Raw genomic sequence first — 24090 nt, forward strand, 5'->3', positions numbered from 1 at the left:
AAAAACAGTAGTGTCTTGGCTACCTTTGGGGAAGGGGAGCCTTTTGTTCGTACTTACCTGTATCTCTTAGGGGATGCATACAAAGTCAGGCTTCTTCCTGCTTTACCTACACACCACCCATCCATAAACCCTCCCCAGAGATTTGAAAGAAGCCCTGTGGGAAATGAACAGAAGCCAGACTCAACCCTAGAGAGACAATAAATAGTCCTGGAGTTGAGGCTGCACACCCCCATTGTATAGAACAGTGCCATCCCTTTTCCTTAACATGGTTCAGTGTGACAAACCCAGCTTTCCCTAGAGATTCTGGGGTTTAGAAAAATAACTCAGGCAGGTGAGATAGATGCCTTTCAGCTTAGACCTAGCCAGACCTAGCTAGATCCTCTTGGACAGTCTTAGGTCTAGACTCCTGAACACCAGGGATGATGACACAAACAAGATGTGTTTCTTTCTTCCTATTTTTTTTATATGTGCATAGGTGTTTTGCCTGCTTGAATGTCTGTGCACTACATGCATGCAGTGTCTGTGGAGGCCAGAAGAATGTATTATAGCTGTGGTTCAGAGTGTACAGATGGTTGTGAGCTGCCATTGGGTGCTGGGAATTGAACTGGGTCCTCTGGAAGAGCAGCCAGTGCTCTTATCTGCTGAGCCATCTTTCCAGCCCTAAAAAGTCACTTTTTTTTCCGAGACAGGGTTTCTCTGTATTGTTTTGGAGGCTGTCCTGGAACTCCTTCTGTAGACCAGGCTGGCTTTGAACTCACAGAGATCCGCCTGCCTCTGCCTCCCGAGTGCTGTGATCAAAGGCCTGCGCCATCACCCAACTCTGTCAGATTTTTTAATATAGTTGGGGTTATAGAGAAAGCATGTCTACTGGACTTTTGAATGGAGTGTATCAGTACTAGTGAAGTCCCACATAGTGCTTGGCTATCTTCTTAGTAGCCTCAGGCTTAGGAAACCCCCAGCCAGCCATCCCAGCACATTCCTTTCCACAGCAGACCCCGAGGGTGCAATCTTGAGATTCCCTGGGCATTGCCCTTGAATGCTGCATGTTCTGTAAGCTATGGATAAGCAAGAACAGAGTAGGCCTGGGTCTTCTGCTAATGGACCCTTCAAGCTGTTTGTTGAGAGAAGTGGATGGTGACCCTGGTTTGCCACTGCAGGGCAAAAGGGAGCTAGAAGTCCAGAGCACCCAGGAGGGATTACTAAGCTGGTGTTCAAAGTGGTAAGAGGAAAGAACCTTACTAGAAATATTGCTTGTGGCTTGTATCTCATGCACAGTCTCATTGAGTCTTGCTATCCCTGAAAGAAATTCAGCTGAGTGAACTCAGGAGCTGAGTGAAAGAGGTGGGATTCAGACTCAAATGCTAATAAGTCAGTAAGATCATTTGAACCTGTAATTTGAGATCAGCCAGGGCAACATAGTGAGACCCTAGCCGAAATAAAATGACGTTTTCTGATCCCACTGCTGTTGAGTAACTAGCTTGAAGGTCCTGGCTCAGGGTAGCTTTGTGGGTAAGGCATGGGCTGGCCCCTTTGTATGGCACTGTTGGGCTGGGACCTAGTTGGCAGCCACAGCCCAGGTCCCCTTCCACAGTTTTGACCGAATACGCTGATGGAGTGGTTTGGCAGTAGAGTCTTTTACAGTCCCTGTTACTTTGAGACTGCAGCCTCGTGGGTGGCAGTGGCATGGGTGGACTCCCACAGAGAGTCTCTCATGTCTGGGATGTCCCATGCATGATGTCTGGGGATACCAAGACAATGAACCATTTCCTCAGCCACCCTGTACTTTTGTTTTGGGTCTCCCCATTTTGATAATGAGTCAGAGAAGTGGGTGGTACTGGGGTTCCTAAACTGTACACATGGAGCCTCCTGGGCTGAATGTAGCTTGCTCTCCTTTTGTGTTACTGACATCTGGGTAAGTACTTGATGTGTGGCAGGGCACCCTGACATTGGCTTTCCTGCTAGAGTGCCTGTGTGATTAGTTCCTTTTGAGAGTAGCAATACCTAATTTCTTTGGAGAAGGAGGAATGGTGAGTTTGGTGGCATTCTGTTAGAGTGTTACCCCCATTTACACAGCCCCATCGTTCTGAATCAGAGCTAACTGGATATGATTCCCTATAGAGCCCATACAGTAGTGCCCACCTGTCCTCTTATGACCCTGTGTCCTGCTGTCCTTTGATGAAGCTGTCTCTAGTCCTTGTTTTGTGGTGCTGGGCATCAAACCCAGAAGGGTTTTAAGCATGCTAGGCAAGCAATCAACCACTGAACTTCATGTCTGTGGTCTTATAGTGGGAATGGTAAATCTCATTACTGGACACATACCCAACTTTATGCAAGAATGAGTGTGCATGCTGTTGGCTTTAGGGAATGAGTGGAGAAGAGTGTACTAGTCTTTTTTTTTTTTTTTTTGCTTGTTTTTTGTTTTTTTGTTTTTTGTTTTTTTCTTGAGGCAGGGTTTCTCTGGCTTTGGAGGCTGTCCTGGAACTAGCTCTGTAGACCAGGCTGGCCTTGAACTCAGAGATCCACCTGCCTCTGTCTCCCGAGTGCTGGGATTAAAGGTGTGCGCCACCACTGCCTGGCTGAATGTACTAGTCTTAAGGAGAGGGGCTGGGTAGGAGGAGCTTACTGAGGCATGACTACTAGTCCCCTAAATAGGAAGGCGACTTAGCACCATACGTGACTTTCAAGCTTCTAGGGATATTGCATCCTCTGCCTGGTTTCACAGATGAGGAATGGAGAATCAGAGGAATGAAGCTGTTTACTGGTGTGGAGTCATGTCTGCCACTTGGCTTGTGCCACTCTTTCCAAGTGCAGAAGTAACTTCATTGTTAGTCTCTGTATGTGGAGGAGCCTCATGTGTGCTAGACACTCTACCACTGAGCTCTACCCTCAGCGCTAACAAACATTCTTTGAGCACCTACATGAGCAGATGTTAAGTAGTGTGGATAGAAGGATGCTTAAATAGGGTTACTTAGTCCGAGAACTTTGACTACATTAAGGAAGAGAGGCTATCTTTGACCAGCTTGGCCCACTGACCTCTGGAAGAGCAAACAGGTGCCATCCAGGTCTCAGGTACCCAGATGTTCCTAAGGGCTCTTTATGTCTTTTGTCTCTGCTCTCCTCCCTGCTTGTTAGCTTTAGGCTCCTAAACTGACTTTCTTAATGAGGTTAGAACAATGGCTGCAAGGGAATTTGAGAACTGCTGTCTTCCTAACTACCTGTGGAATTTTTTTTTTTTTTGCTCAGATGTCTTTCCCTCTGATCTTTGTGGCAAGAAGAATTCTGCTTTCTCTCTCTCTCTCTCTCTCTCTCTCTCTCTCTCTCTCTCTCTCTCTCTCTCTCTCTCTCTCTCTCTCTCTGTGTGTGTGTGTGTGTGTGTGTGTGTGTGTGTGTGTGTGTGTGTGTGTGTGTGTACATGTATGTACCACATGCATGCAGTGCCAAGAGAAAAGAAGGACACTGGATCCCCTGGAACTGTAGCTACAGATGGTTGTGAGCTGCCAGGTGGGTGCTGGGAATTGAACTCAGGTCCTCTGGAAGAGCAGCCAGTGCTCTTAACCGCTGAGCATCTCTCCAGCCTCTACCAGATGTTTCTTGCTTACTTGATTGTTTACTTACATGTTATGTCTTTCTGCTCCTTCCACATTCCACATCCCCTTTGCAAACTCCCAGGAGTTGGGGGTTTGTTAATTACTCAGTAGCAGAGGGGATGGAGCCTTGCCCTTTTCCAGAAAGGAAAGTCCCATGCTATCTCCAAACCACTTTGCTGTTGCAGCTGCTATTCCTGAGGAAATACATAACATTCTGGAGTTTAAAAATATCTTATTTATAGCCAGGCAGTGGTGACGCATGCCTTTAGACCCAGCGAGCACTTGGGAAGCAGAAGCAGGTGAATCTCTGTGAGTAGAAGACCAGCTTAGTCTATAGAGTGAGTTCTAGGACAGCCAGGGCTATATAGAGAAACTTAGTCTCAAAAACAAAACCATCTAAGTAAATAAATATATAAAAATAAAATGTTAAAAAAATAATTAGTAGAGCCTAATGGTGAAGTGCCTGACTAGCATTCCTAAGACTCTTAGTTCAATCCCTAGTACTACCAAAAAGAAAAGATGAATTTCCCAGTTAAAACACATATACATATTTTTAATAGCTGGGCATGCTGGTACTCTCCTGGAATCCTAGCACTTGGGAAATAGAGGTTGGAGAATCAAAAGTTCACGACTAGCTTCAGCTACATAGTGAGTTTGAAGCTATTATGGACTTCATAAGATCCTGTCTGAAAAACAAAAGCACTCTTAACAATCGACCCATCAGAATTCCCCTTTTGCATTTGTCTTCTAGTGAGTCCCTTCCAGGTTTTGGTTCCTGCCTCAGTTCCTCAGAGGTGATAGTCTGGTGGACTCTGTCAGAATATGTATGCAGCTTAGCAAGACCACATCCATCAGCAGCTCTGTGAAAGACCATACCCTAAGTGCTGGCTGAGGTGGATAAGAAGCCTGGGGATATAACTGAGACCTTCAGAGTTCTATCAAGTACATATTCTCAGTTATTGCTGCTCTCTTCCCAACAGGTTGGGACAAACATTCCTATGGTTACCATGGCGATGATGGGCATTCCTTCTGCTCCTCCGGGACGGGCCAGCCCTATGGTCCCACATTCACCACAGGGGATGTGATCGGCTGTTGTGTCAACCTCATCAATGGCACCTGCTTCTACACCAAGAATGGCCACAGCCTCGGTAGGTGCATAGGAGACCTTGGAGGGTCTGGTCTGTGGAGCCACTTTGGCTGATGAGAAGCTCAAGGCAGGCCTTGAAGTCAAAGTAGTATCATGGAGCCTCTGCGCAGCTCTGGGGAACTGCAGTCTTTGCCAGCCATTGGAACCCTTTCAGGTGAATGGGAGGCAACAGGGCATGCCCTTTGTTAAACTGTCCCTTCAGCAGCATTTATTGGACAAGCTCAGGGTAGTTGTGAGAGTGTTGTAGTATTCTGGGCATGATCCTGGCTTGTCTTGTCCGTTGTACTTAATAGAGAAGAAATTTGAGGGCCCTAAGTGGAGTTATCAGTGATTATGATTTAGACTAGGGTTTGCATGCCTATAACCTGGTCCAAACTTTGTCCAGTTCTTCTGACAGTAGGGCACTGAAAGTAGCAGTGAGGGCTGCCAGACAGAATGTAAACAGATAGGAAGGAGTCAGATAGGGACAGAACTCTGGCCTGTTCATGCTTATCATGCAGCAACATGACAGCATTACCAAAAAAAAAAAAAAAAAAAAAAAAAAATCCAGAGAGAAATGAACTGGAGAAAGGGCCAGGAGAAAAGGCAAGCCTCTGGAGGTTGATTCTCCAGTGATGGGTATGAGAAATGGGAATAGATGCCCAGCAGGGCAGATGGGTGGGTGAACTTTCGAGAAGAAGTAGCTGGACTAGTGAATGTTAAGCAAGTGGAGTGAAAGAGTATAGCAGTGGGAAAGCTGGGGGTCTAATAGGTTCCCTGAAGGAGCTGTTGTTCTATACATGTATAGAAACATCAGAACTTAAGCTGAACGTGGTAGTGGATGTCTACAATCCCAGCACTGGAGGGATAGAGGCAGGAAGAGCAGAAGTACAAGGCCATCCTCAACTGTATAAAGGGTTTGAGGCCAGTCTGGACTATAAGAACACTATATAAACAAAGGGTTTGGGGGAGGAAAGAGAAAAGGCATGCCAGATATGGCATGTGCCTGAAACTCTAGCATTCGGGAAATGAGGCAACATGGTTTCTATGAGGTAAAGGCCAGCTTGGGTTGTGTAAACTACCCAAGGTTGTCCTGTGGCTCCCATACATGAATACATACACAAGACAAACTGAATTAATTAAAGTTTAAAACATGAAACAAATTTCATAGGAAGTGACTCTGACTATTCTGATGCCTTGTCCTACCAGGCACTGACCAGTAAATGACCCCAGTGTCCCAACTTGGTCCCTAACTGTTAGGTTTGCCTGCCTTGCAAGGGTGTTTGCTCTATCCATACCCTGCTTCTCCCAAGAAGACCAGTAGCACCTTACTACCCAGGCCACCAAGCTTTGCAGAAATGGAAACTGGGTGCCCTGCTTCTGCTGACTTTTGGGGCAGTTAAATACCTGGCTGCGGTCTCTACAATCTGTGTGGTTTTTCTAGGAGATGGGCCAGCCAGAATCAAGAGCCCTAAGGGGATTAGGTTTGCTACTGACTGGGAATAAGCAACTAAGAGCCCACATTCTTTGTATACAATGACCTAGAGAAAGCAGGAAAGGACAGAAAGATGGGTGGCTGGGAATATGTCACAGCAATAGAGCTTCCCCCAGTGTACATCTGGAGAAAGTCTGAGACTGATCATCACCTAGCTATAGTCGCTGGTGTCCCACTAGCGAGGTCTCAGGCAGGTTCTTTACGCCTCTGCTTTCTGACTCTAGCTGTTTCCTCACTTTGGGTTTATCTGCTACCAGAATCTAAAGGGCTCTTGTATGCTGTCATTGACCATCCTTTTACCTGCTGTCTGCAGCCAGGCTCAGTCCTACCTCTTCATGTACCTGCTTTCACATCCCTCTAACTTGTCACATCTTTTTTTTTTTTTTTAAGGTTTCCTCTTTTTTTTTTTTTTTTTTTATTTATTATTAAGTATACAGTGTTCTGCCTGCAAGCCAGAAGAGGGCACCAGATCTCGTTTCAGATGGTTGCTGGGAATTGAACTCAGGTCCTCTGGAAGAACAGTCAGTGCTCTTAACCTCTGAGCCACCTCTCCAGCCCTACATCTTTTTTTTTTTTTAAAGATTTTTTTAAAATTAAGTATAGTGTTCTGCCTGCATGTATCCCTGCAGACCAGAAGAGGGTACCAGGTCTCATTGTAGATGGTTGTGAGTCACCATGTGGTTGCTGGGAATTGAACTCAGGACCTCAGGAAAAGCAGCCAGTGCTCTTAACCTCTGAGCCATCTCTCCAGCCCCCTTGTCCACTTCTTGCTTACAGCATGGTGTCTGTTGTGGAATATAAGACTTGGAGGATACTGTGCTATATCTATAGTACCTGTATACTTAATGCCTCCTTTGGGCCCTGTAGATGTGTGCTAGGACCACCAAAGGGCCTGGAACACTTTACTAATCAGGTCCCCGCAGGCAATATTTGCTATTTATCTACCTAGTGAATGCTTTTTATGGATCCTGTGCAAAGACTTATCACACGTTTGTTTAAACTTGATGTGGTAGTACATTGCCTATTTTTTCTGTGTTTTAAAAAAGTTTTCTGTGGTCTTGTTTATTTTTTAAATATTTTTATGTTAATTTCAAACTTCTGTCAACCCAGAGTATAATAAACAAGCATCATTTAATGAAAATACTCATTAACATTTTAGAAGAGAAAAAGGCCAAGATTTGAGTCCTACATGTAGTTAAACTTGCCCAGGTAGACAGTTACCATTAAAAACCAGTTGTATGGTCTGGACATGTATTTCCACAAGTGTATTGTTGAGACCTAACTGAAAATTAGCAAGTTCTGTCTTTTGCATTTTCTGGATCATGAAATTTCATGAAGTTTGACTGATAGATGCTTGGTGAATCTTCCCATGTCATGTACCATCTTATTATTACTAATATGCTTTAGATTCTAATCCTATCCATTTTAGGGAATTAGAATTACTACGTATCCTACCTCTGACCTCCCTGATCCTTTACTTTGTCATAGCACTCAAGTCTTATGTGCCATCATTAATTATCTCTGTAATTATTCTTCATATACCATCTTTCTTACTGAATTCAGGGACATTTTGAGGGTCAGCTGACTTATAGCTATTTCCCTGGTCCTATTACTTACTGGACCTGGCTCCTCAACAGGTATTTATAAGTGGAGATAGAGGAGTGATACCTGGTCCACAAGTGGTCTGTGTGCTTGTGGATTCTTCTGTACTATCTCAGCTTCTGAGACTCCAGACCTTTTTGATCCAGGGCTCTTCTTATCAGCAAGTCTGGCAGTCTTGTTTGCCTGGCCTCTCTTCTTGTGGGTCTGCAGGTGGTAAGACTCATAGGGCCTGGGCAGCGAGTGATGTTCTTTTCCTCATTGTCCTGAAAGCCCTTCAAGGACTTGTCTTTCCTGGAGCCATTTGAGGCAGAATTGGTCAAGTCTAACTGGGTCAGCCTCTGTCCTAGAGTGTGACCCAACTACAGCCAACTTGTACCTAGACCTGATGGTGTATGAAGCAACTTTCATAGACTGGCTCATTTTTGTTTGTTTGTTTCTTTTTTTTCCCCCCCTTGAGGTAAAAGGTTAGTATTACTCTTTCTTCAGATGGGCTAGATAGAGCTTTTGGGTAACTTTCCAAAGGTCACATGGCAATCCCTGATGGAGCTGGAGTCCCTTTCCTTTTTTTTTTTTTTTAAGATTTATTTATTTATCACATATACAGTGTTTTGCCTACAGGCCAGAAGAGGGCACCAGATTGAATTGCAGATGGTTGTGAGCTACCATGTGGTTGCTGGGAATTGAACTCAGGACCCCTGGAAGAGTAGTCAGTGCTCTTAACCCCTGAGCCATCTCTCCAGCCCTCCCTATCTTTTAAAGCCCTGTGAGCATCTTCTCAAGCTGGTAGTGCCTAGCATCTTGGATACTCCAAGTTCTACAAGAGCAGCTTAATGAGGGGCTTCTGGCCCTATATGTGAGTCTCACAAGTGGCCAGTAGAGCATAATAAGGTTTTTTACTTTTACTCATTGGAGAGCAAAGTAGCTGTGCAAAGAATGTGTCTCTCTGTTTACCTAGGGTTTTAGTCTGTACACTAGTGTGAGAAATATTGCACACTTCCCAAGGCTTTTGTCAGACTTCACTGTGCTGTTTGCTGAGTTTCTGTTTTCTGCTGGATGAGGGTTCAGAAAGTCCTTTGGGACCTTCAAGGAGTCAGTGGTTTGAATACCCCTAATGCCAAAATCGGAGGAGTTCCCTCTCTAAAAAAGAGGTCTGTGAGGCCTTGCAAGAGCCTTCCTTGGCTCTTCACATTCTGATGCACCACTCTTAAGGATATTGCTCAGGTCTCCTCATGTTTGGGGTTGCATGACCTCCACCCTTACTGCAGCTCAACTCTGAAGTCTCTAGAGATGCATTGTCCAGTTCTAAAGGAGGGGTTGGAGATGCACAGGCCATTGTCAGCAGTGCTAGGACAATAAAGGGCAATAAGGAACTTCTGAAGACCTGGAACTAGTGCAGTCTAAAGACAAGGGGCTGCCACCCTCCCTGCCTGCACTTCTCTGTCAGCTTTTTCGTCAGACTCAGACTTGGAATGTGTGCACATCCACCACACCACTACAGCATCAAGTGACCAAAGGCAATGCCTTTAGCCCCATGCTCTTTTTCCTGTTTGTAAGTGGGAGAATGAGCAGAATGCCTGTCCTGAGGACTTGACCTGAGGAGTGGACCACATAGTAGAAAAGGGTGAGAGCACACCGGCTTCTGTAAGGACATGTCAGACCAAGAGGCTTGAACAGCTTTAGGTGATGGATCACTTGGATTTAGTTCTTTCTAGCAGATGTTCTTGCAAACGTGGAAAACTATAGGTAATTAATTACCTAAGGTTCTGGTTTCCCTTCTGATTAGATTACCCAGCAAGAGGAAGGCTCAGACCTAAAACTACCAGGCTCTAGTACATGCTTGGTCACCATTTGCCCCTGAGTTCACAGAGGCCTGGAGACTAAGGGGCCATCCCTATCGAAAGGCCTGATCACTGTCCTTTCCTCCCCACAGGTGTGGCCTTCACAGATCTCCCGGTAAGTACTGCTGATGGCTTCCTCCTTCTGGGCTGGTGAGGGCTGCCTGGGATGGGTGATGGAGCCTGCAAGAGCAGGGTGTGGAGTCCGGCCCTTTTCCCAAGCAGGGTGTGTGATGTGCGGCCAGCTTGAGGGTGCCAGTAGGGGTTGCCTGCTGGTCGTCCTCTCTCTTCAGCAAGGCCTGGTGTTCCTCCACGTCTCTTAGCAGGTGACAGAAATTTGTGGCATTTCTAAGGCAGTTGTGGCGGGTGGGGGTAAGGGAATGGTGGTGGGATGAGGGTGACTCCATGGCACAGACAGATCTAAAGCAGATGCCTGTGACTTCCAGCCAGTGGGCCAGGGTGTGGCATATAGGGATTGCTCCTGAACTTCTAGGAATCGGTCCTTATCCAGGCCCCTCAGAGATCCCTGAGGAAACCTAGAATGCTGCTATTCAGGCCTCCCCTAAGCCTGGGAGATGAGTTGTGTAGGCTTTTCTCTTTTTAGAAAGGGATGGGGTTTCCTGCACCTTAGTTTGGGACTCTTTCTCACCTTTCTGTCCCATTACTTTACTGAGCTGTATGGGCGTGTCATGCACAGAGCCTTTACCCAAAGTGTTGGGAGCCTGCATGGGTCTGTGTGCCCTGGATGGTTCTAAAAAGGAGTTGTTTCTTGACTTTGGCGACTGCTTTAGGATCCTGGGTATACCACTGTGCCCCAGGATGTGTGTTTCTGATCTGAGGGGTCTCTGAATCTTAACGCAGTACCCACAGTCATGTTTGAACTTCTGTCTGTGTATCAGAATCCTTCCTTCATACCTGGAGGCCCCAGAAAGGGGCTGTTGTCCTAGGCACAGGGAGCAGACTCAGAAGAATTCTGACTCTGGCTGGGGAAACATCTAGGTATGGAGACATGACATGACATGAGCAGACGTGAGTGTGGGCAGTGTGCTGTCACGTGCTGGAAAGACTGGGAAATATCCCGATGGGCGTTGCCTGTGGTGTGCAAGATGGGAGGAAAAGAAAGGAAGCAGAGAGTCTGTAGGCTTAGAAACATGAGGTACACATGAATGACCCATCATCTGAGAGTAGAAGATGAAGAGGGCTCAAGGAAGTGAGGTGGTGCTGCACACCTATAATCCTAGCATTTAGGAGGTGAAGGCAGCAGGGCCAGTTCAAGGTCATCAACTACATAGAGAGTTTGAGGCCACATGGACCACATGAGACCCTATCCAGGGGTTCCTGGGAAAATGGTGTCTAGAGGCATGGGGAGAAGGTGAGTGAAGCTTTGGGTGTTGGCAGTAGGACCACAGGAGACACTGAGTGAGGATGTGACCTGACTGAAGCTGGTAATGGGAGGTGGTGGTAAAGGGAGAGAGCTCCATACATCACTGTCACTCACTAGAAGGCCTGTGCTGAGTAAGCTCTGACAGGAAGAGGAGCAGCCCCCTCTCAGGTACCAGTTCCAGAAGCAATTCACCAAACCTTTGCCTGTTCTCTCCATGTCCTTCACTTCCTCTGTCATCCCATCCCCTCATGTACCTCTTCTTTGTGGCCAAGGACATCCTTGGCCCTGCTTCTCTTTCCAGGAGAAGCCATAAGCCACCCGATAGCACATTTTTATTAGTATGTATGTAGTGGTGTGCAGCCTGTCTGCTACTGTCTACCCTGGCCACAGGCTTTGGGGACACAGCGGTCTTTGCAGAGCAGGAGACTTTACATATTGAGCCTTGCTTGCTTTTCTTTTTCTTCTCCCTTCAAGCTTTGGGTATAGTTTTTCTGCTAGGGAGGTGGACAGAATGTGATTGATCCCTGCTGCCTCTGCAATGCAACTAACTGTCTTCCAGCCCTGGTATTGGCTGGCAGGAGTCATGGACGTGAAGAAAAGCCTCAGGGGCCTGACTGACATTCATTCTCCTCCTCAGGCCAACCTCTACCCTACCGTAGGCCTGCAGACACCTGGGGAGATTGTGGATGCCAACTTTGGGCAGCAGCCCTTCTTGTTCGACATCGAGGACTATATGCGAGAGTGGCGTGCCAAAGTCCAGGGCACTGTCCATGGCTTTCCCATCAGTGCCCGGCTTGGTGAATGGCAGGCAGTGCTGCAGAAGTGAGTGTCATCCCCCCTCCGCCTCCTCCTACCCCCAGATCTCATGATATTATACACATAGCAGTGCTGTGAACACCACCAGCAGTTCCAGCGGCGGGTGCTTCTGAGAAACACTGGCAGAAGGTGCAGCTGCCGCTGCTTCCCTTGCCCACTCGCTCGATTCCTTTGTGCTTTGGAGCTGCTCCTAGTTAAACCTTGCCTGGCGCTGGAGAAGTGACTCAGAGGTGAAGAATACTCTTGAGATCTGAATTCAATACCCAACACCCATGTCAGGTGGCTCACAGCCACTTGTAACTCCAGCTCCAGGGGCATCTGGCATCTCCAGCCTCTCCCAGTTGCATATACCCACACAGAACTGCATGCATACATACAATTAAAAAAAAGCAAAACTTCCCTTCAGGCAGCTCACAAGGCTCCTGTATGTAAGATCACCAGCACAGGACAGGTATGGTGGTGCACACCTTTAGTCCCAGCACTCAGGAGGCAGAGGCAGACAGAGTTTGAGGACAGCCTGGTCTACAGAGCAAGTTTCAGGATAGCCAGGGTTACATAGAGAAACCCTGTCTCTAAAAACCATTAAAAAAAAAATCATGTTGCCATACTTTAGTTTGAGATCACTTCACAGGGTCAGTGTCCAGCTAAGTATCCCTGTGTCTATGGCAGAGTGGTATCAGGAAGTCTGGTTTAGGATCAGCCTAGCAGGCTCCTTGGCTGATTAATGTCTAAATTGTCTTGGAAGCCAGTGTTGCTGAGATCCAAAGGGGGCCAAGGTTGGGTCTTCATTTTACTAGCCAGCTGAATACCTGGTGAAGCAATGCCCATTACTCATTCACCTGCTAGGAGGTGGATGTGAACTTGGCTTGGCTTCTGCTAACCCTGATCATTGTTCTGCAGAGGCACCAGGGGTGAGGGATAGGAGTGCAAGATACATTGGATTCTCACCCAGTCTCAATCAGGCTCCACCTCCCCACCCCACCCTCAGCCCCGCCCTTTCTCCTTGGATCACTTTCTCTTTGTGGTACTGGAAATTGAACTCAGAGCTTTGTGTATGCTAAGAAAGCACTATCACTGAGCCACATCCCCAGTATTCAGCCTTTTCTCGAGGAGTTGGTACTAAGGCAGCTTTAAGGAAGGGCTGCAGTACAGGTAGCCAGACCTGGGAAGAACAACATAACCACCTTTTGGTTCCCAACCCAGCAGGTGAGAAGTGCTTCCTTAAAGGCCAAAGCAATGCTGTTCCCCACAATATACTTGTTGATTGAGCAGGGGAAGTGATGGAGTTATTTTCAGGGTCTGGACTTAGCACATGGATGTTTTTGTTTATGTGCATGTATCTATGGTACCCGTATGTGTTCTATGCAGCATTTGCCAAGACCTGCATGTAATTCATGTTCTGTTATTCGCATAGCATTATTTTATAAATACTGGAAATGGATAGGGATAGGTATCTTGGAGATAGATTTGTCACAAGCTTCAAGTCTGACTGGCTTTCCCTGATGAGACTCAAGTATTATCATCCTCCCTCCCTTTGGCCCCTTCCTCTCTCTGCGACAGCAGTAGAACCTGGGTCCTCTACATGCTAGGCAGCCACAGTACTGCTGACCTGATTTCTCCTGCCCCTGTTTCTTTTGCTGATATAGGTAATCCTTTTATAATAAAGAAATAAAGCTACTTTATGGGACTAGAGGTATGGCTCAGAGGTTAAGAGCACTTGCTGCTGTTGTACAGGACCATGTTTGGGTGTCAGAACCCACATGGCAGCTCACAACCATTTGTAACTCCAGTTCCACAAGATTTGAGACTCTTCTGTATTTGCAGGCATCAGGCATACACGGAAGTACATGTGTATACATGAAGGCAAACACTCAAACACATAAAACAGCAAACAAATAATAAGTAAATGCTTAAAATTACTTCCTTAGTGTCCCCTAAAGCAGTATTTTGCTTTTTCACACGAGGTTTCTCTGTGTAGGTCTAGCTGTCGTGGAACTCACTCTGTAGACCAGTCTGGCCTCAAACTCAGAGATCCTCCTGCCTCTGCCTACTGAGTGCTGGGATTAAAGGTGTATACCACCACTGACTGGCTAAGCAGTATTCTTAAGTCAAAGAAACTATATTTAATTTTTTTAGAGATTTATTTTCTATGAATTAGTGCTTTACCTCCAGGTGTATGTTATGTGCACTGTGTGTACCTGGTACTTGTGGAGACCAGAAGAGGGCATCAGATCCCCTGGAACTGGAGTTACACATGGTTATAAGCCACTATATGAGTGCTAGGAACCAAATCCAGGTCCTCTGCAAGGGTAGCAGGTGCTCTTAAACCACTGAACCATCTCTCCAGCCCCAAGAAAGTACATTTTAGAGGTACCTGTTGTTCATAAACAGGCTCATCTGAACCATGTTGTTTTTTTCAAGATACATTACTCTTCTGTCTATAAAATGCCAAGGATTTTGTTTGTATTATCTCATTTACTCCTTAAAACATAAGAAGACAAACATCCAACGTTGCACAGCCTTAGAACATTTCCCATACATCTCCTGTCCACATGGGTCATGAGAGCTCATCTTTGTACACATGCATGTACAGGTGCACATGTGCATACATATGGCACTGCTCAGCCAGCTTTAGATGGGTTTAAATTTTTGTGGTACATTATACCCCACAAAGACTGTGCTCCTATTGGCTGTGCTGTGCCTGTCTCTTTCCAGGCTCCTGATACATGCATGGTATATCATAGAATTAATTTGGCCATAGATTAAACTCTATTACTCTAGATCAGTGTCTCTCAACCTTCCTAACACTTAAATATGGTTCCTCATGTTGTAGTTACCTCCAACCATAAAATTTATTTTCTTTTTCTTTTTTCTCTTTTGGTTTTTTTCAAGACAGCATTACTCTGTGTTGCTTTGGAGCCCTTCCTGGAACTTGCTCTGTCCCTGAACTCACAGAGATCCGCCTGCCTCTGCCTCCCCAGTGCTGGGATTAAAGGTGTGCGCCACCATGACCCGGCCCATAAAATTATTTTCATTGCTACTTCAGAACAGTAATTTTGTTGTTGTTATGAACAGTAATTTAAATATCTGATATGCAGGATATCTGATATGTGACCCCTCCCCCACAAGGAGTCATGGCCCAGAGGTTGAGAACTGCTGCTCTCGAGCCAGCGTCCCCACATGGCAGGCTCACTGGGGACAAAGACACTTCTGTCTAGTACAGGCAGCCCCAGAGCACCACCCTACCTTGCTCACCGTTTGCTTAAGTTTAGTAGTTCTGTCAAGTGTGGGTATGTATGCCAGGCATTCTCTGTATCCAGGCAGCTGCCACATGCCTGGCTAGTTGTTGATTAGGCAGCCCTGGGGTAGGCTCATTGACCAGACCTGGACTTGCTGCAGTCTACCAGAAGGCAGCCATTTCTGTGAGATCGGAGGCAGCATGTCTCAGAGAACTGTAGCTACTCCTGACCTGTGAGCACAGATATGACCCGTCCCTCTCCTACAGACAGTATGAGCACTTGAGGGGTTTTCATTGTCTTCACCTACTTCTAGGTCACATCTCCACAGTATATTTAGGGGAGACCTCATGGGGATGTATGCAGTCGGTCCCCTTTCAATGCTCTGTGAGAAATGGGGTTCTTAGATATCCCCTATGTGGAAGGAATTGGCAATAGGGTGGGAGGATGGGGGGGGATGGGGGGGTGCGGGAGGAGGGGAGGGAGAGGGAACTGGGATTGACATGTAAAACAAGCTATTTAAAATTAAAATAAAAAAATTGTAAAAAAAAAAGAAATGGGGTTCTTGAGGGTTATCTTAAGCTCTTTTTTTTTTTCTAGCATGGTCTCATCTTACCTGGTGCATCATGGGTATTGTGCCACAGCCACAGCTTTTGCCCGAATGACTGAAACCACGATTCAGGAAGAACAGGCATCCATAAAGAATAGACAAAGTAAGTTAATGCTCCTCTCCCCATGCCTCCTTACTTGCTCTGAATCTGTAGCTCATTCCTACTGAGCCTGTCAAGAGTCCAGTCTAACCTTGTCTTTTCCATCCTGGTAACCAGCTTGCTGACTCCAGTCCCTGCTCCCATCCTTCATTCAAGATTAACCTGCCACGTGGGTAACCAGTGGCCTCAGAAGGACTCAGAGCAGCCTCCCTAACATAACACACTCTGACAGTCAGGTGTAGGCTTGTTTATGACATGGCAGAACCCCGTTCTTCCACGTTTGTTTCCTCTCCCTATCCCCTGAATCCTGGGTTCTACTTGGTCGCCTATTCATTCCAAAAGGAATATTTGCATTTTACTATACCACCACCCTGCTCTCCCATCACTTACTTAAGTTTAATAGCTCTACTTGTTCTTAAGCAGAGAGGACTCTGCTCAGACAGGGTGAGGCTGATGCTGTGTGACTGTTGCCATGCTCTCCTGCCTCCTACCTCTAGTCCTACCCTGCAGACACCCTATTTTTTCTTGGCCAAAGGTGGCTGTTCTGGTGTTCTGTGTGTTTGGAACCCTTTCATGGAAGGAGGGATGGGATAGAGAACAGAACCCACACAGTATAGGATAGGAGAGGAGACTGTGGGTGAGTGGATATATGTGTATGAATGTATCGGTGAGTGCCCACCTTTGTCTCTTTCAGCCTGTCACCTCTGTGTCTGTGTCTGTCTATGCCTGTGCCTGTGCCTATGTCTATGCCTGTGCCTGTGTCTGTGCATGTGCATGTGCATGTGCATGTATCTGGGTTTCCTAGAGAAGCTGTGTTCAACCAGATAGATGGAAAGGTACCCTGTCCTAGACTTGGAGTATACAAATGAGAGAGCTTCAGATCCAGAAGTCATTCACAGCAAGATGCATCAAACAAATTCATAGGACAAGAGTAAGAAGGGAGTAGCAAGATGCTGATGGCCAGAGAAGTGCCATCCTAGGAGATGCCAGTGCGAGGTAGACTACCTCTTTCCCAGCACAGAGCATGCTGTAGTTCAAACCAATGCACACCTCTGTGAGGCCTGAGGAGAGAGCAGTCTAAAGAGGCATGCTCAGGCCATCCAAAGATCAAGGTCTCACCCAGGGCTCCCCTCACTGCCTAGCTCCCTGGCTTCCTGTGCCCTGCAGGAGTGGACTTCCAGATTCCACCCCCTACCTCTGGGCTGTGAGCTCTTTTGTTCTCCCTCATATTCTTGATGACTCCATGACAGCTGACCAAAACTAGCCTCTGCTGTGGTCCTGGGCAACCGGGTGCCCTCAGCCTTTTCTGTGAGCTTCTCCAGTTAGCAGTATGCCAAGAGCCAGCCCACCTGACTTCTGGCGAGGGATATGGAAGGGATCTCAGCCCTTACTCACAGCCATGCTCTTCTCTACAGAAATCCAGAAGCTGGTGCTGGAAGGCCGGGTGGGTGAAGCCATTGAAACAACCCAGCGCTTCTACCCTGGGCTGCTGGAGCACAACCCCAACCTGCTCTTCATGCTCAAGTAAGTTGGTTTATGATTCCAGAGCCTGGCCCTCAGCTTGCAACAGGAGCCTGCAGCCTGGGCCAAGCCCAGAGCACCAATGCTCTGATCCCTTCACACCAATGCTCTGATCACTTCACAGGTGTCGACAATTTGTGGAAATGGTGAATGGCACCGACAGTGAGGTCCGCAGCTTGAGCTCCCGAAGCCCCAAGTCCCAGGACAGCTACCCTGGCTCCCCCAGCCTCAGTCCCCGACATGGCCCTAGTAGTTCCCACATGCACAACACAGGTTAGCGATTCTCCAGAGTTCTCTGGGAAGAGCTGGTGTTGAGAAGAATGGCCGCCCCACCTACCTTTCCTTGTCGTCTTAGGACTGGCTACTGGATTGGGTGGAAGGGAAAGGCTACTGTGGCAGTTCTTGGGGCCTCACTTCTGCCCCCCCTTCTCTGACCCACCTGGCTTCTAGGAGCAGACAGTCCCAGCTGCAGCAATGGCGTTGCATCTACCAAGAACAAACAGAACCACAGTAAATACCCCGCACCCAGCTCCTCCTCCTCGTCCTCGTCCTCCTCGTCCTCCTCTTCCCCGTCCTCCATCAATTACTCCGAGTCCAACTCAACAGACTCCACCAAGTCCCAGCCCCACAGCAGTACCAGTAACCAGGAGACCAGGTGCCTGTCTTGTTCCTCTCTCTCCGATCTGCTCTGTTCTCTTCCCGCAGGACCCACACTGGGTAGTTTCTCCTTTTAAACACTGCCCTCTGCCCTTTCCCCCACCTCTGTTGTAGGTCTTACCTGGATTCCATCCTATTGAAAGGTCAAGCCAAACCCTGGTTCTGGCTTTTGTCCCCATTCAAGATATAGCTGTCCATTTCCTTGGCTCTGGTTTTGTCTGGAGATGCTGACCCTGCCAGACTTGAGAACACAGGGAATCCTTCTCTAAGGAGGCTGGGCCTAATAGAACCTCAAGGGTCTGCAGTTAAGGGGTTTTTATGAAATCAGGCTCGTGGACAAGAAGGTGATCTGGGCTGTAGGCTGAAGCTCCAAATGGCTTTCAGCAGGTTCTAGGCATGCCTAAAAGCTGGCCTTGGTTCGGGTCCTGCCAAGGCCACAGAGATACCCAATCAGTTCAGTTGGTAGAGATGAGAGGGATGTATTGAAGAGGTGTGTCAACTCAGAGTGCTACTGAGAAGAGTCACAGGGACAGCTTTGGGCCAAGAATAGGAATCATGTAACAGGCACCTGGAGATAGCTAGTAGGGGCTAAGTTTTGGAGCCTAGGGAGCTTGGTCTATCCTTTCATGTTCCTGACAGTCCTTCAGCTTACATGAAGTGATGGTAAACAAACCCGGACAGAGGCCTGACTCTTAACTCTTCTCTCTCTCCAGTGACAGTGAGATGGAGATGGAGGCAGAGCATTACCCTAACGGTGTGCTGGAAAGCATGTCCACACGCATCGTCAACGGTGCCTACAAGCATGAAGACCTGCATACAGATGAGTCCAGCATGGGTAAGTATTGTTCCTTAGGGTGACCCAGCCCCTGTGTTCCTTGAGAGGGCAACTTACCGTCCTAATGCCCATTTCCTCCTAAGAGGGGCTAAGATGGCAGGCTCTGGCAGCTTGAGAAACTGCAGCTGGACTGAGTCACCACTTTCTTAGTCATTCCTGGATGCATCCTTGAGGTGACTTGCAGCATGTAAGAAGACCCCTTCAGGGCTAAAGCAAGTTTAAGAATGTGGACCTCATTAGCATCATGCGTTTGTGCAGCGTGGGGAGAGGGACGTTGCCAAGTCTTGCCTCAGCTGTAGTCTGTATGCCAGCTGGACTTAGCTGCTTCACCTGCTTGGTCTCCCAGCTCTTGCCTGCCTTTGGCAGAAGCTGTAGCTTCCTGTTCTTCTCTCTTCCCTCTAATGTGTTTTCTGCTGGCCTTGTGTGCAGATGATGGGCATCCACGGCGGCAGCTCTGTGGGGGCAACCAGGCTGCCACAGAAAGGATCATCCTGTTTGGCCGAGAGTTGCAGGCATTGAGTGAGCAGCTGGGCCGAGAGTATGGCAAGAATTCGGCCCACACAGAGATGCTGCAGGTATAGGATAAGCCAGGTCCTCACATAGAACAGTTCCCCATTTGATGCTGGGACTCTGGGAACACCTAGGGGCTGTAGTAAAAGGCTGGAGTGGGCTCTAGTCATGTCTGTAGTAGGATGTGGGGTGTTTAGGGTGTTCCCCACCCATTCTAAGATCTAAAGAGGGTATAACTTTGCCTGACTATAGTCTAGGTATATTGAGCTTTCCCTGGTCCCCATGCAGTATTCTGTCCTTGTCTGGAGCTATGGGAGTATGTATAGTATGTTACCTTCCTCTCACGAGTGCTCCGTCCCTTAGGATGCCTTTAGCCTACTAGCATACTCAGACCCCTGGAGCTGCCCCGTTGGCCATCAGCTTGATCCCATCCAGAGGGAGCCTGTGTGTGCTGCTCTCAACAGCGCCATTTTAGGTGAGTGCGTCTAATGAAAGCAAAAGTAGTTAACCCATGAGTGTGTGGGTGGCCACCTTCCCTCTTCCTAGAAAGAGCATCAAGGTTGGCATAGGCCTTCACAGGGAACCTGACCCTAACTCCCTCTGCCTACCTGAGTTGGCTGCTAGTTCATGGCCATGGGCCAGACCAAGCTTGCTCTAGAGAAGACCAAGGTCCTCCGATTCCTGTCATGAATGAAGGGCCATGACCTGGTGGCTAGGACACTCAGACAATAATACTGTTCTAAGAGTTCTGTCCATACCTCTGACCTCTAGGGAACTTTGACCTGTGCCCAAGTCCTTGCCTAGGCATTGACCATACCTTGTAATCTCCTCCACAGAGTCTCAGAACCTGCCAAAGCAGCCTCCTCTGATGCTCGCCCTGGGCCAGGCATCTGAATGTCTACGGCTCATGGCCCGAGCAGGCCTGGGATCTTGCTCTTTTGCCAGAGTCGATGACTACTTGCACTAGCTGACCTTCTTGGCTGGCTCTGTCCAGCCGTCCTTCAGCCCTAGGGCTGGAGCAACCCTGCCCGCCATAGGCATCTGGTACAGAGACCTGGAAGCCATGGGCAGAGTCCCACTCCTCCTACCTGGCCGGTCCTCCCTCCCTCCCTCCCCCTCCTCCCTCCCTCCCCCCCCCCCTCCCTCCCTCCCTCCCTTCCTCCCTCCCTCCCTCCCTCCCTCCCTCCCTCCCTCCCTCCCTCCCTCCCTCCCTCGTCCTCTCTTCCTTCTCCTCCCTTCCACGTGCAGCGGCCTGTGACACAGTATTGGCTGTTTACTCATGTAGCGGCTTCTCCTTTAAAGGAGATTTTGTTTTGAGGAGAGGTTGGGGTTTTTTTGTTTTGTTTTTGTTTTTGTTTTTTAATCTTTTTCTTTCCCTCCTGACTGAGCCACCAGTGTTTATCTCGGGAGAGTTTGTGCTGAGCTGGTTTCTGCTAATTTAGTAATGAAGCCTATCCAGGTTGATGATAGCTTATTATTTTCATAAGTAAAACAAACAAACAAATGAGATTATATATATATATATATAAATATATATATATTAAAAAAAGACACAGTATTTATCGTAGCACTAGTGGTCCAGCACCTCTTGGGTGAGGCTGTCCAGACACCATGTGTTTTTGAGTCCAACTCATTAAAAAAGAATCATCTCTTGTCACTTCAATCAAGTGATTTGTTTATTTTAGGCTTCCCATTTGTTGAGCCACAGGTCCAGCTGCTGCCCAGAAAATCAAAATGGGTTTGGGGGAGGCTGCTTGGTGGGCAAGGCCAGGTTAAGCAGCTTTGCAGCATCCCAAGAGGTGTGGGTCTCTAGGCCCCTTGTAGGTAGACAGACACAGAGCCGCAGGTTCAGGGATTCCGGGAAGTGAGGTGGCCCGGGGCACACAGCAAAGCAAGGGAACACAGGGTCCGTAGCCAGCACGCTGTCTACCACTCTACCCTGCCTCTCACTGCCTGCCTTGCCCCTCTCCCCCATCTCAATGTCCTGCCTTCCCTTGTTGTTAAGATGGCCAAATAATTCATTACTCAGTTGAATGCCTGGAAACTACCTGCCTTCAACCCAAGAGCTGCTGTATACCAGGCTGCCGAGAGGAAGACTCCATTCCCAGGACAGAGGCCCTTAAGTACAGGCTGGCTGCTTTCTTCCTGCCTGGGTCTTCACCATCACTGCCCAACTCTGATGGATTGATGTTTCCTGTGGATAAGTTGGCACCTCATGGCTGATTCTTGGACCACTGTTCCAGAGTGGGTGGAACCCTTGGCTTCCTGGTCCAGATTTCCTTACAGCTGTGGGAGACTGCTCCCTACAGCTTGGCCCCAGTGACTCTTAGGAAGAGGAGACTCCATGGGCCTCACAAGTGTCCCACCAGCTGTTTCACATGGATCCTCACAGCTGGTGGAGCAACAACAAGAAACCCTACCACCACAGGGCTGAGATGCTGCCAGGATGTGGGTGGGCCATCTGTTGAGGGGACTGTCTGCCAGGGAAGAGGAGGGTCTATATAGAGGAGACCTGGAGGGACCAGGATCTCCTTACCTGCTTTACAGGGTGAGTGAAAAGCCCAGACAGCCTCTGCAAAGAGTAGGTCCAGCTGTGGCAAGGCCACAAATGGGCTTCCAGTCCTCATCTGAGTCAGGGCTGGGGGAGCTCATGTTCTGTTAGTGGACACAGAAATCAGTGGTAGAGCTGGAGATGTTCTGTGCCCACAAGGCCTCACAGCTGTCAGTGAGAGGCCAGGACCTTGGCTGAAATCTTCCAAAATTTTGCTTTGGGGGCTAATCCTGTAGGCGACTACATTTTCTTGGTTCCTAGCAGGGCCTTAGCAGCTTGTCAGAAGAAGGTCTTGTCCTGTGTAAAGAACATTTTATCCTATTCAAGACTGGATCACCGAGCTCCGAACTCAGGTTGGAAATATCAAGCTGTTACAATGGTCGCCTCACATTTGGAAATGAAATCCAGTGGCATTTGCAGAGCAGTGGAATTTAGAAAAACATCATCACCAGCCCTCTCCTTTGCCAGTTAAAGAAATAGGCCCAGGAGATTAAGTGACTTGGCCAAAGCCACACAGCAAATAGTGTCAGAGCCAGGACTAACTACTCCTGTGGGTTAGCCAGTCCTGCTTAGACTTACAGCAAAATGGCAAATGAGCTTTGTGAGGGTTAGGTTGGCATGACTTTAGCAGTGCCTGAGCAGTAGGTACCTTTAGGAGTGTGACACGGGTGGGGATGGGTGCTTAGACTTGGGTTGTGGAGCGGCTGAGAGGGCCTTGGAGGGCTCGGGACTGCTGTGTGCTGCGTGGGGTTGTGTGTCTACCTGGCTCGCACTCAGTACCCATGGCCACCTCCCCATTTTCTGTGCCTTATCTCACTGTTTCAGCTGAGTCCAAGTTGTTTACTCTGTTCCTCTCCAGAGGTGTTCTCTGTCCCAGTTGGACAGCTCACTTTGGGGACACAAGCCTTTGCTCCACAAGCTGTGGGGAGGGCCAAAATCAAGCTGCTGGAGCCAGTGGTTAGTCCAGCCCTGCTGCCAGAGGAAGCCCATATGTAACCCCAATCCTACTAGCCTGTTTCCAGGAGCCTGGAGTGGACGCAGTCAAGGGCTGGACCTCGCCCTTTTGGATAGGAGGAGGATCTGGCTGTACTGAGCTGTCCAGCCCTTGGGGAGCAGCATTCCCTACTCACTTCCCTTCGTGGCACCAGATGGTAGCTCCTTGCAGAGCAAGGACCAAGTTGGCAGACCGCTCAGAGTCAAAAACCCACATCGCCACCCCTTCCTATGAGGGTCTGACTGGGAGTAGGCTGGCAGAACAAGGATATCTCAAGCTAGGGAAGTAAGGAGTGCTTGGCTACCCAGCACCTTCCCAGCCCTTAAGCACAAAAAAGACAGAGGCAGAGGACTGTCGGGGCTGAACGTTCCTTTGGTTGCTCACAACTCAGGTATGCATGTCATTTGGCAGCTGGACAGCAGAGCCCCGCTTCACCATCATCGCAGGCATTTGGACCTGTGGCCACGTGGTGGCTTCTGGCTGTCCCCGGCGCCCACCTCTTTGCATAGGTTCATCAACTACAGCTGAAACAGAAATCCTCCATGGTGTGCACACTGGCTCTGCCTTTGTCCTTGCAAATTGATACTCAGCATTAGCATGAAACTTGTGGTGTGAGAGGGTTGACAGAATTCTAACACAAACATCCTATTAAATTGTACTTGAGATGAAAATTCCTGTTGTATTTTGACAAAATTATTTTTATTAAAATACACATCCATGGCAATTGTGTCTCATTTGTTTGGTCTTACTGGGGTTGGTGGCCCCCTACCTCTTAGTATCTCCTCAAGGACTTAGAACTTCATCTTTGCAAGACTCCAAAAAGGACAGGGACTGTAGCTAGTTCCCTCTTAAAACAGCTTTCATCTTAGACAAGGAAAACAAAATTAACTTCAGAAGGATGGGCTACAGTGCCCTTTTCCTCCACAAAAGTACATCTACAACACAAATCCTGTACCCCAGGCTCAAGGATCATAATGGAAGAGGGACAGAAAGACTGTAAGAGCCAAAGGAACCGGTTTGCTGTGAGATTTCGTCTAGAAATGTCAGAGAAGCTATGAAGTCTCATCAACATGGCTGCCTCAACATGGCCTGAATGTGTGTAGCACCAATAGAAGGGGAGCTCTCACAGGGCCTCAACCTTTGACTACTGCAGGCAACTAAGGAATGTGAGAACAGGAGAAATCGTCTTCAGGGAAGAGCCCCCACATTGGTTATCCAATACCAAATGGTC

At 48.0% G+C, this 24090-nt stretch overlaps 1 protein-coding gene across 1 annotated transcript in view; it reads left to right on the plus strand.

Annotated features, from left to right (window-relative positions):
* Positions 1–20442, plus strand: part of Ranbp10 (RAN binding protein 10) — a 58039-nt gene extending 37597 nt beyond the window's left edge. The window contains exons 4-14 of the mRNA XM_040736578.1: positions 4568–4735; positions 9741–9763; positions 11667–11851; positions 15682–15794; positions 17207–17315; positions 17437–17585; positions 17763–17967; positions 18683–18804; positions 19234–19379; positions 19678–19789; positions 20151–20442. Of these exons, the coding sequence (XP_040592512.1) occupies positions 4568–4735; positions 9741–9763; positions 11667–11851; positions 15682–15794; positions 17207–17315; positions 17437–17585; positions 17763–17967; positions 18683–18804; positions 19234–19379; positions 19678–19789; positions 20151–20281 (1463 nt within the window). The 3' untranslated portion in view covers positions 20282–20442. The remainder of the gene's footprint in view (positions 1–4567; positions 4736–9740; positions 9764–11666; positions 11852–15681; positions 15795–17206; positions 17316–17436; positions 17586–17762; positions 17968–18682; positions 18805–19233; positions 19380–19677; positions 19790–20150) is intronic.
* Positions 20443–24090: the final 3648 nt, after the last annotated feature.

Source organism: Mesocricetus auratus, unplaced genomic scaffold, assembly GCF_017639785.1.
Source record: "Mesocricetus auratus isolate SY011 unplaced genomic scaffold, BCM_Maur_2.0 Super-Scaffold_100062, whole genome shotgun sequence".
Taxonomy (NCBI): domain Eukaryota; kingdom Metazoa; phylum Chordata; class Mammalia; order Rodentia; family Cricetidae; genus Mesocricetus; species Mesocricetus auratus.